Here is a 13053-nt window from a genome sequence, read left to right as displayed (position 1 = left end):
AAGTAGGGCAGTAGGTGGTGAAAGAGAAACACCCAAGTGATCCAAGAAGTCAAGGAAGTGAGTAAAGACTCACAGAGAGGCCAGCCTCCAGCTCACTCTCTGGGCTACCTCCATATCACGACCTCTGTGAACCTCTGGGCACAGGGTACAGTGCCACCCACAGACACACTTTATGTAATTCTGTGGTATAGGGAAGGTTGACTTCATCTTCCATTTAAAAAATTTATAGATGGCCTGACAGTAAAGAGAAACATTTTATCATGCTAATTATAACATTAAATAATTAAACTCCACCCCCCCAATACTGTGAATGGACCCAAGGCCCTCATGCATTCTGGGCAAGCACTTTACCACTGAGCCACATCCCCAGCCCCCTTGGCAGGGTTTCTTAAGGTATCTTAAGAGCCTTGCGGTCAACATCAACTGCAAAGCTCTCAAGCTATTTTCTTTTTTTTTTCAAACTCATGAAAAATTTCATGCCCCTCTGTAGGTGAACCATTTTCAATGCTTCTACATTTTCCAAAGCCCCCGAGAATGCAGACTTCTAAAGGTAAATGCCAGATGCACAAGTACCTGCACCTCATTGTGAATTGTAACAAGCAATCTCACTTTATAACTATGTTTTTTTTTTCTACTGAGGTATTGAAATAGCAATGAAGTATTGATTACAGATCAAGTATTCAGTATACAGTTTACTTATGATTTTTGATTTATTGGCATAAGTACACTTATCAGTAAAATTAATATTTCTTATGAATAGATAACTAATGTTTTTTTACTAATCATTGTTTATAACTATTCAAAAAATGATACTTGTTTTGATCTTTTACACCATGTCTGAATCACATTGTCCAAATTAGTCTTTGGCAAATACCAAGATTTAAATTAAACGGTATCTAAATATTTTAAAATGTTGTAAAATCAACCTTACTTCCCAGATAAGATATCATCTTTTATCAAGATTTGCTAATAAATCTTCAAGGTTAGGAGAAGGCAGAGAGAGCTCTAGCATGCCAGAGTTTCTGACCCAAGTAACAGAGGAAGTACCAAGGAAAGTTCACAGGTTATTTGAGCATTTAGGTTAGGACAGATTGATATTAAAGTTCCAGATAGCTTCTAGTAAGCCAGGCTTCATGAGGTCAGATTATATCTTCATTTATTAATACCTGAATCCTAAACCATGAAAATTCTGCCAAAACCACTCCATAGATAAGAACTCTCTAGAAAACATGGTTAATCTGTCTTACAGGCTGTGGGGTTACCATGTTTGCAGAAGTAGGCCAGGTCATCACTAGCCTTTTTCTTTCCTAGTTGCCTGTCCACTCCCTGAAATGGATCACAGGCAGCTGCTGAAATCTTCCCTTCCCAATCAATGACAAATAGATCAAAAAGCAGCTGTGAGAATCCTGACTCATTTCCAAATTCAGTTCCAGCACTCTCCAGCCTGGTTAGTTATGCTCTGTAAACATCACCAAACTCTGCTGAGTTGATTGTAAATAGATCTTGTCATGTTCAAATCACACATGGAATCAAGCTTGAGTCCATCCAGGGTCCAATTTATTTTCAAATCAGCATGATTCAAGTCACTTCTCATGTGAAAATACTCTTGACTTCAAATATTTTAATTTGTTAGAATATTGTGTTATTTTTATAACTTCTTATTGTTGTTTAAGGCATAAGGATCCACATTCAATGAGCTGGATAGTTCAGTTGTCAATGATTGTCTCTTTAGGCAAAGCACTGTTAAGAAACATTTCTTAAACATGTTTGCCTCTGCTTTCTCACATTTCTGGAAGGTATATATTGAGCCTTAGAGTAATGAAGATGAAGTTCATGTCATAATTCTAAAGGATTTGTGTGAATTTAAATATTGTAAGATTCCCATGAATAAAGGGAAGAGCTAAATAATCTCTATAACATCATACCACCAAACAAAAATGTGAAGTGATTGGACAATCCTGGGAACAGAAAAAAAAAAGGGGGGGGGGGTTGTAAATTGGGCAACAATTTGATCATGTAGAATTTGTTAAGGGAAAAGGATCAGAATTGTATTTTTTTTTGCTGTTATCTATAATATTGATACACTGAAAAGACCAAAGATCATTCATTTAGCGAAGTCACTGGGTAACCATTAGGAAGGTATTTGGGGAGGTATTTAATCATACAACTGAAATGGCTCTATTGGGAAACAGTCACTTAGGTTGTTAGCACGTATTACTCAGAAGCATGGTGGGCTTCTCATCTGATCTTTCACAATTTAGAAATACCTCATGGTTAAGAAATTATCTAAGATGGAGTTAACCACTTATCTGTGTACATTATCTAAAGATGATTGACATGTAGTTGTTTATTACTTTATAGTCTATAAATACTGATAAAGGATCACTGCCCTATTTGTTTTCAAATAATCTGACATTTTAGCTCTTTTTAGCAAAAAATGAAACATAATAAAAAGGTGGAATAGTAAGTAAACCCCAGTGTTGCTGTCACTTAGACAGCAACACTGTTTGTCAGCTGAGATCTTGTTTTTTCCTATTCGCTCTGAGCATCTGTGACCTTTGTCATATGTCTCTGCAGTGCCTCCCTGTATGCCTCTCCTGCTGAGTTTTGACCTCACCTGTGGATGCTGAACTTGGCCATGAATGTTTGTGGCCATGACACTAGTGTAGACTAAACTGTGCCATGGCTGAGTCTGACCAGTGGGTCCTACCATTTGCCCTGAGAAGGAAAGAACCCTCAGTCTACAGGGACTGACCAACTCACGGGCCAAACTGGAATGCAAGCCACACAGCTCCTTCACAAAATGGGCACAATGAGGACATTGTGCCTCATGGTGTTATTTTTGGAAAAGATACTATGTGATGAGCCTTATGTACTTGGCACAATAAGTGACCCTCACATGTTCTATCAAGACACTTTTCACATGCAAGAAATTTCCATGCATCTGTAAGAGTCCTCAGAGCTAAGATTAAACCAAATACAAGAACATCCCACAAAAGTGGAAGTGATCACATATTCTCTTCCACATGTTGTCGCACTAAACCCTTTGATCAGGGACAGCCTAGGATGGCAGGAGAAGCATGCCATGTAAAAAAGTAATTGTCAAGAGAGTCCCTTGTGACTGGTGTCTATTTGGTGTTTGGCATTGTGAAGATATTCACACATTTACTCCCTAGAGCAAACTTTAAAATCAGATGCTGCCAGCCTATTCCCAGATGAAGCAATGCAATGTCAGAAGTGTCTAATGAACACTGCAAGTAATGCATCTTTGTCCACTCAGTCTATTGCCAAGGTCAGGCTCTGAGATTGCACCCTGCTGTCCTATAAGAAGCAATCAAAAAAATGTAGATTTAATAAAAGAGGAACTCATCCTGACCTGTAGTTACAATTACATAGATGGAATCCCAGCTAGCATTTATTGAGTGCTTACTATTTGTGGGATCCAATGGCTCTCTATAAAGTCATTGTGTCCTCATATTTAATTATAAGCTGGATATGACTATCATTTTACAGATGTAGGGATGGGAATGTCCAAGGGCAAGTATCCTGCAAAGGTTGTGGAGTTAATAAATAAAAGAGCAGAATGGAAGGGGCGTGGACTCTGGCATCTCTAAGAAAATCAGCCTGTATGGACTTTCGAGGTGGCTGACTCAGCAGGTCCCTCCTACCACTCTGCTGCATTTCTCCTGTAAGCGTCTTTGCAGCAGCTGTCTGGGGAATGTCCTCCAGGGAGAATTGCCTGCATCAATTAGAGTATAAAAATCTAACTTAAAGGGAGAACAAAGATGGCATGAGTATTATAAGTTTTCTTCTTATTTTTGCAATACTACAGAATGCACAGCAGGTCAGCGTTTAGGCAGGTTGTCATGCATGAACCTAGCTCCAGCTGCACAACTCCTTTTCAAGGCCACCTTTCTAGGACTTAATGATAGCGTTGGGTCTCTTCAATTTTCCTCTCAGCATTCTTTAAACTGCTTCTAATAGCCAGAGCTTCTTCAAGCTAATTGAATGGCTTACCATTCACAAGTTCCTCTTAATGGAAAATAATAAAGTAAAAAGAGTTCTTCCATGGTGACTCCTAGCAGAATGTGCACGGTTGTAGGGACAACATTTACCATGATGTCAGCCACTCCAGGGCAGCAATAAGGAGCAGCTCTGGGAAGGCTTTCTCATTTTTATTTTACAATAAGTGGTATGAGCAAGTTTGTGAGGCCAAGGACACTTTCTTTCTGGATTTCTTTGCTATGCTAACTGGTCAAGGTCACGGCTAATGATGTTCTCATGACCCTGCACTTCCTGGACCAGTTTACTCAGAGCAGCTGAACAGGTTACTTGCTAGACCTAGGCTAAAATCTCCATAACCAAAATTGTCTCAACTCACAGGGCCAAAGAATAGGAACAAAATCAGTAGGAAACACACAATAAAACTGAATATACAGACACACTTCTACCATCTGCGCCACTAGATGAAGCAAGGCCACAGGCAATATTATTCAAAGAGACATACAAATGAAATTTGAATTATATGATGTTTTGAAAACAGATTTCCCTTACTTGCAAATGCCTTACGTCAATATTAAAATTAATTTGCAAACACTGGTGGAGACAGCAGTGTATTTGCTAGATAGGTTTGAGAAATTGTCTAAAAAATTTGTAATTTGTTCTAAGTAATATTACTTACACACTTAGGAAAATACATAATTACTATATTAGTTTCCCTCAACTTATACATCATATATCTTAATTTCTACATCATTATATGAGTCCAAACTAAAGTAACTTTTCATATACATTAGAAGCTTGAGCTTTAGGCACCTAAGGGAATGGTTGAGGCGAGTCGCAGGCTGAGGCTCCTGTTCAAGAGGGGAGTGGCCATGTCTCTATGCTAAAGAACAGCCAGGGATGGGGACCTAGCAAGTGTCAGGAACCAGAAGGCAAGCACTAGGTTACATGTCAGAGCCACCAAATGTCACCTACTGAGGCACCATGGCAGCCAGAGACAAGACAAGGCAGACAGCTTCCTAGTCGGGGTCAGAGGATGTGAACTTGTCATCTGGTAATTCACACAGCCAGGGGCAAGTTAGGAAGCCTCTCTCAGATTCATATTCCCAGTAGGGAAAATAATGCCCCTTTGGATGTCGTGACAAAAATTAAGTGAGAACATGAGTCTCTCCTGCCAGCCATGCCCGGGGAAACTTTGACGGCAGTGATTTTCCCTCAGCAAGGTCCAAACAGGCAAAATGGGTTCCAGGCGAATCCACTTCAGCCAGTTACCATGAGTGCTTTATGGCCTTGAGGTCATTGCAGCCTCTTTTGCTCAACTGAAAAGCTGTTGCTCAAAGTAGCTTGCTCTCTCCAGGAGACCAGCACTCAAAGAAGGAGCTGGCTACTGCTCTCCTGGACCTACCCAGGGAACAGACATTTAGAGAAAACTGCTGGTCTATCCCATAGTTCACTCCCCTTAGCTGGCGGATCCTCACAACTCCGTGAGACAGTGAAGTTCTATCCAAGTGATGTCCTAAGAGCCACCTGGCACAAAAAGTCAAAGGAAAAGCCAAACTTGGAAAGTTGTTATCAAGGTACAAAATGAGGTTTCTAACATGCAGTGTCTAAAACATGATCCAGCTTCACAAAATCAGAGATTCACAAAATGTGGATAGCAAATAACTAGCAAAAGAATACTTTGCTTAAATTATGAATTTGTGCTTTCAAATTTATAAAATATGAATAACTAAAAATTTTTAAAGATTTAAAATAACCCCAAACACTAAATTTTGCTAAATACAAATGAATTATTAAGACTCTGTGTTCTGACAAAACTAAAGCTGCATCTCTACTTTTGTTCTCTTGGTAAACATTAAAGCTCAGATGTTGAATTTTCTAAATTTAAACGAAAGTCTGCACTTAAAAGGTGTTGATAGTAACAGTGTGGGTGACCTTCTCAGAGTCCATCTAGATAAACCTCCCTTATTAGCTGGCTTGATCAGGAGTAAGGCCTCTGCCACCCAGCAGCGGTCGTGACCTCTAGATGGACACTTAGTCCCAGGCCCAACACCAGGGCCAGCCTGTGCCCTGACCTCAGCCCCCTCTGTAGGCCCAGATCCCACCTCAGCCGTGTCTCCTGGCCAGGCCGGCGTAGAACAAGCCACAATGGCAACCCAGGCTCAGGACTGACTCAGCCTTGTCCCAGCCCCAGGCCCAGGTCCAGCCCAAGACCCAGGGACCACTTCAGAGCTCATAGTTTTCTGTGGGTAGTACAGCATAGGATTCACATCTATGAAAAGCAAACACAAGATATTCTTAAAAGAGTAAGGGAATAGAGTGGAGTAGGGGTGGACTTGAGTTACTTATATTTTATTTCTTAAAATCCAGTAAAAATAAGGCAATACACACACACAGAGAGAGAGAGAGAGAGAGAGAGAGAGAGAGAGAGAGAGAGAGAGAGAGAGAGAGAGAGAGAGAGTAAATACATATGTGTGCACATGTATATTTTTTTTAATCTTGGCTTAGGCAGTACCATCTTTTTGTTTTCTGACTTGTTTCTATAGGTGAAATCTTAATAACTGAGCTTTTACCACATGTGCTTTGAGCTTTTTTTTTTTTTCAATGGCTGTACACAGACTTGGCCATGAGCAGGGAGTTTGCACCACGGTGGTGCTGATTCCTTTGCTACCCACTGCTCTGAGCGGTGGGGCAGTGAGGGGGCAGGGAGGCTGAAAGCTCCGTCTTCCGACACAACAGTCCCTGGAGGTGCCCTGGTTGTGCGAGGCTCCTGCCCTGGTGCCTGGCTGCCCGTGTGGTGGACTGAGTAAAGCACACTCTGATCCCCAGGACTTCTTCCTCTTGTGGCAGTTCCACTCACAGCTTGGCCATCTTTACATCTTAGAAATTTGCCCCTTCAATACCCTGTGCTTCTGCCACTCTGGCTCTTCCTCTAGTAAGCCCTGGCTTTCAATGACCCATGGGGACCACCAGGATCTAACCACAGGAACCGACATCACCTATTTAAGCTCCTTCCACTGCCCTTCTGACATCGTCCTTACCCAGACTCTGAAATTGCCATCAAAATCTTTTGGGAAGTTTGTGGGAAGCTTCATGTGTCACCCCCCGAAAATTATCCTACCACATCTCCTGCTCCGCTGTGTTCAGAAAGCACTTACTTTTGTTCTCTCTTAGAATCTGGAAACTTTAATCTTAGTTCCCAGCCCATGTCTCCAGGCTCTGAGCTGTGGGGCAGTGGAGGGGCATGTCCCCAGTATCTAGCCTCAGTCTCATGGATGTGAGGGTTTCCGCCTTGTCTCACTGGAGGTCACTGTGTATTCCTGTAGAAGGGTCCCTCCTCCCACTGCTGGACCCCAGGACCCCATACCTTCCCCACCTCGCCCCTAACTCAGGATGTCCAGGCTGGGCTGGGCCTGGCAAAGACAGTGGGCTGCCTCAGCTTCCCACTCACCTCCCTTCCCTCCTTCCCTCCCTCCTTCCTTCCTTCTCTCCTCTCTCACACTCTGCCTCTCTCTCTCTCTTTCAAGTCAAGGGTTAATCAGGGTTGGCGATGACAGGACTTTATACAGTAGCACCCTTAATTGGCAGTTTTGCTTTTCACCATTTCAGTTTTCTGAGGCCAACCACAGCCCCCAAATATTAATTGGTAATTTCCAGAATTAAATGACTCATGCGTTTTAAATGGCTTGCTGTCTGTGACGACCTCTCGCTCCATCCTGCCCGGTGAGAGTTTGCTGCGTTCACTGCATCTGTGCCTTAGACAATCACCTGGGCTGTCAAGTCAACTGTCATAACATCACAGTACTTGAGTTCGACACAGCAGCCCTACCGTCTGTCACAATGCCTAGACATTGACCTCCTAGTTTCCTCTGGTACTAAGGGCATTGTGTCGTCTCACACATGGCAAGAGCATGAGCTCGGCAGAGCACAAGCCTAATAGCTCCATCTTATCATGAGTTATTGTTGTTAATCTCTTACTGTACCTAACTTACAAATTAAATTTTATCATGTCTATATAGGAAAAATGCACATAGGTTTTGCCTCTGTCCCTGGTATAGCACCCAGCGGGTCTTGGAAAGATTGCAAGGAACATCGGGGGGCTTTTGTATTCTGCTTTGATCACACCTATGACTACAGAGACAACAGGCAGGAGTAGTTATTTTACACTTTGTAAAAAGTTCTGACACATCTAGCATCAGATTTCATGCTGTGAACACTAAAATCATCTTCTGTCCCTCTCCTTTTGCCCAAGACATCTTTTATTTCCAAAGTCATTTGCTCTAAGCAAGCTGCAAGCCATGCCACAGGTGGGCTTGGGGTGAGAAACTTTCATATTCAGAACAAATTACATACCCAGAAAGTTCAGGGGTGTAAAATGGACATTTCACAACTTCTGCATATCTGGTGACCACCTCACCCTCCTTTCTACCTGCTCTCCAGTTTCTGCTGAAATCCTAGGTGCAAGCCAGACAATTGAAATGAAATTGAGTTGCTAGTGAGGCTTCCACCTTCCTTTGGATGAATGGCCAACATAAATTAATTTGGAGGAGTCCATACTAATGTATTTTGAAGTGCAGATGCTCTACCTCTTTTTCTCTCCATCTGGTATTGGGGTCTGCTTGGTATCAACAGCCTCTAGCTCACAAGTGCCTGTTGCCATGGCAACCACATAACCCTGCACCCTCCCTCTTCCATGTCCCAGCAATCCACTCTGCATCCAGAACATCCCACCTGTAAATCAGGCCAGACCCCCGTTCAGCCTTCTGTGTTTCTCACCAGGACATGGAAAACTTTCTGAAGCCCTTCTCTGCTATTCCCAAAGTATGAGGAGCCTGGGATCTAGTGTATGTGGCCTTCTATGATTAATTATATTCTCCTCTTGCTAAACCATGATGACCGGATGAAGTGCGTGTGTCCGGAGAGGACAGATCCTCAAGACTTTCAATTCCCCGGCTTTCAGAGAGCCTGTGTCCTTGGTCCCTGCCAAAGCCCCCGGGCTCTGCATTCTACCATCCAGAGCGTGTAGGGGAGGGAGTCCTCACAAAATGCCGCCGTCTGAGTTTCCAGACTGTGGTTCCCTGTAAACACATTCTCCCCTGCACTTGCTAAACGCCCCCTCCTTCTGTGTGGGAAAGTACTCTTATCTCAGGAAGCTTTTCCCCAGCTTTCTCCCCAGACTCCTTGCTCAGCTGTCTCCAGAGGCCCAACCTTTTGTAACTCAAAAATCTTTTGTGATCTCAAAAACCTTGGCTCGCAGAAAGCTTGGCTGCAACTCCTGGCTTAACATCTCTCTTCAGGAAATCAGTGGATTTCCTTTTTCTCAGCTGCATTTGCGGTCCCTGGAGAGGAGCAAAAGCCATTCCCTGGCCAGGTGGAGATCAAGGCAGCAACCTGAGAGTATAGCAGGGAAACGCAGTGACCTCCTCTGAATTCCACCCACCGCAGAGACCAGCAGAGTGCCAGGCACTGGGTAGGGGCTGAAGAAGCTCAAATGCCCAGCTTTTTCTTGACTTTCTAAATAAGATCCTGCATTATTCTTAAGATCTCTAATGCTCACAGTAACCGTCAAACATCTCTCTCTTTTACCTATAGAACATTCTCCCAGAAAACACCAGTGTCTTTTTTCTCTAGATGGCATATGTTATAACCAGTTCCTAAGCTTATCAACATGCACATTTAAAGCAATACCAGTGCAGGTAAAGTATCAGTGCATCTTCTAACTCCTGCAACTGCACCATCCCAGTGACGTCACGTCCTCACATGCCCCATTGTTGGTGTGACCCACTGGTTCCCTGGCTGCTGCTGCACAGGCTGTGGCACGTGGCAGGTGTGGCCTCCCTGGGGATGTGGTTTGCTTGTTTCTGTCTGGCACCATGCCCTGTGGAGCTGATTTCATTACTTGCCCCCTGTGTCCTGAGCTTCAGGAGTGAGGCTGCCTGCCTCTTGGAGTGACACCTGCTCTCAGTTTGTGTGAGTTAGTGGAAAAAGCTGAGCCACAGGGACAGAGTCCCAACAGTGCTGTGGTCAAAGAGGTTCATGGCTTTCTTGTCTTTCTCACAGAAAACAGGTAGAGCAACACCAGTAGGTGACTCTGCCCCACCAGGTCACCAAGGGACCATTGCTCCTCCATCTTCTGTGTTATCATCCATATCTGCAAGGACCCCTGCACCTCCACAACCAGGTTAGGCCTTGCAGGGAGGAGAGAATGGAGACTCTTGAGAGTTTCCTATTGATTTATTTAGAAGAAAGATTCTTTTCATTTTAACACAAGTTTATAATTCAATCATTTTTGTGTCAGTAACTGCACATATTTCCTAAAGAAAAACTGAAGGCGTTGGTTAGCAGATAGGATAGCAAAACTTAATTCGAAATCATTAGGTGAGAGCTTCCTTTTTTTAAGGACCCAAAGTCGATATCACTTCCATTCCTTCCATAGACTAGAATTTAGTCCCACCACTAATTCTTGCTATAAGAGAAGATGAGAAGTATGGTTTCTAGTAGGTAGGCATGACTCTGGACTCTTAATAAAAAAAAAATAAACAGAGAATGCTGTAGTTCCAGAGCCTACAACCGGCTGTTGGGATTAGCAGCCAAAGCTCAGGGTCTTCTTCCTGATCCTGTGAGCAAGACCAAGCCTTTGAGCACAGGAAGCTCCAGTTCCGTGTTTATCAGCCTTGACACTTGATGCTGGGGGCCAGATACCTCTCCATGGGTGGATGGCGGGATGTTCTGGTCTGGTAGACATTTAGCTCCATCCCTCGGTTTTACTCACCTGGGGACAGTAGCACTCCCTATTCAACTGGGAACAACCAAACAGCACCTGCAGGAATCACCAAATGTCCCAGGAGTGGCTGGGGAGACATTCCAAAGGAGAACCACTGCTCAGCTGTAAGACAGTGGCCAGGGACGCTCTCTCTTTAAAGGCACAACCCCTTTGTTTTCAAACAAATGATCCCTGATGGTCAGAATTTTCTGTGGGAATTGGGTCAGTCCTACCCCCAAATCCTTTTACCCATTCAACAACCATCAAGTACATCCTAAGGGCTAATAACACTTCACGCTGACTGATAGGAAGAGGTGGAGATAAGTTAAAAACCATGTCCCTCAGAGCTTCATGGTCTCATAAAGAAGATAATGCACATAAATATTACTACAAGGGAGATAAGAAACCCAGTAGCGAGAATACATGACAGAAAGCAGGATCTGCTCCTCACACATCACCAGCTCCTTGGCCATGTTCCTGACACCCAGGGTGCCCTGCTGGCCCTCCTTGTCTGATTTGCTATCAGGATGACAGAGTTCACAGCCAAGCCTCAGGCTTTTCCTACACTTTGACTGTAGGATGCTTTTCCAGGAAACTTCTGGAGGCTTGTCACATTACTTCTGGTAAGTCCCACTTGCTCTCACGAGACATTTCCTGGAAAAAAAAAAAAAGGGAAATCCTGTGGTTGTCTGAAGATCTGCTGAAGACTCAAGTGCTTCATGCTTCATCGGAGCCATTTGGTTATGCATAAAAGAGATGCATGTAAAGTATCTTGGGACAGATAGGGGATGTGTCAAAAGGGCATGGAACACACACACACACACACACACACATACACACACACACCACAGAATATAATTCCTTCCATGTAGTTGCAGAATAACTTTAATAACTGGCTATGCAAATATCCACTACTCTGAATAGGTAACAAAAAATCCCACATTATGTACAACCATAAAGCCTCAATCAAAATAAAAATTCCATTTTCCAATTTGTCTTTTCTCACTTTAAAAATAGAACCACTTTGTTTATACTTGTTTTACTTATCTTGTTAGATGTTAGTGAGGCTAGCAAAGAATTTATAATAATAGCATTTTTTTAAAATATAGTCCTCTTTTTGTATCCAAATTTGAGTCTTTCTCTCCTATCCTTGATGTTTACACCTGGAGAAGGAGACTTTGTAAATAAAGTGGACATTACCAACCCTTTGCACTCTGAGTTGAGCCTTAATAAATCTTCCCAAGCCCCATGATTAGAGACTCTGCTTCCAGAGCAACTCCTGAATGAGCAAGGACCACAGGCTATTGTCAGAATCTTGGTGTGCCCTCAAGCTTAATGTTGTCATTGGAGGTGATTAGGTCTGGAGACCTCTGCCCTCAGGAATGGGCCTCCAGGGAGCATCCTGGGGCTTCTTCCCCCTGTGGCTACAGCAACAAGCTGCTGTCTCTGGATGGTGGACCCTTGCCCAACACCAAATCTCCAGGCTCCTTGATCTTGGACTTCTCATCCTACCTGACAGTGAGTGATGAATGTGTAAGTTTCCCAGGCTTCTAAATTTTCTGTAGACGCTTCAACAGACTAAGACACTACATAGCCTCTGCCCTGGGCCCCAGCAGTTCGGTACCCGGGTCAGCATGCGCCAACTGGTTTCTCTCTCTAAGGAAGGGTGTGAAGCAGAAGACCCATCAGGACCCTCAGATGACAAAATTTTCTGTTATGTGTGCAGTGAAGAAGACAAAGTTGATTTTAAGGCAGGATCACGGAGAATCCTCAGGGAACCAGTGTCGTACCCTGGATGTTTGGGTGTGTACATGAAGGCAGCAGCTCCAGCCATTTGTTATCCAGGAGCCCGAGAAGGTTAAAGGTCGCTGAGTGGACCCATGTGGCCAAGATGTGAGAGACAGCAGCAGGGCAGCCTTGTTAGCCTGGAGAGGATTTGTGGGTTTCCCATTAGTCGAGGGTCACTAGGCCTGGACTGTCTTACTGGCCCTCAATCCAGGAAGCCATCATTGAGGTGAGACAATCGCTGGAGCTGCGCAGAGGTGGAGAACCCTCTGCTGGAGAGCGGAGGACATACAGCACACGACTCCAGAGCCAGGACACTCCAAGAGGAGGCTTCACTTACAGGACTCCGAAGACCAGAGGCTGCAAGTTAATGAAAAAGATTATTATTCCTTTTCCCAATCCCATATCTCCATTTAGAGGACTTGGGAGCAGAAGAGGAAGACCAGAGTCCTAAGGCAGGAAAAGCTTTGAATTATAATATTCTGTCCAGTTTTCAAGTAAAT

General features: G+C 43.6%; 1 protein-coding gene across 1 annotated transcript in view; it reads left to right on the top strand.

The window, feature by feature from the left end:
• The window catches only part of Sucnr1 (succinate receptor 1), a 29879-nt gene extending 17252 nt beyond the window's left edge, over positions 1 to 12627 (top strand). Inside the window, exons 4-5 of the mRNA XM_026408152.2 lie at positions 12124 to 12283; positions 12331 to 12627. Coding sequence (XP_026263937.2) covers positions 12124 to 12283; positions 12331 to 12627 — 457 coding nt within the window. The remainder of the gene's footprint in view (positions 1 to 12123; positions 12284 to 12330) is intronic.
• The last annotated feature ends 426 nt before the right edge of the window (positions 12628 to 13053 follow it).

Source organism: Urocitellus parryii, chromosome 2 (assembly GCF_045843805.1).
Source record: "Urocitellus parryii isolate mUroPar1 chromosome 2, mUroPar1.hap1, whole genome shotgun sequence".
Classification (NCBI taxonomy): Eukaryota; Metazoa; Chordata; class Mammalia; order Rodentia; family Sciuridae; genus Urocitellus; species Urocitellus parryii.
Note: the sequence above shows the minus strand (reverse complement) of the source record. Positions and strands in the feature narration are given on the sequence as shown.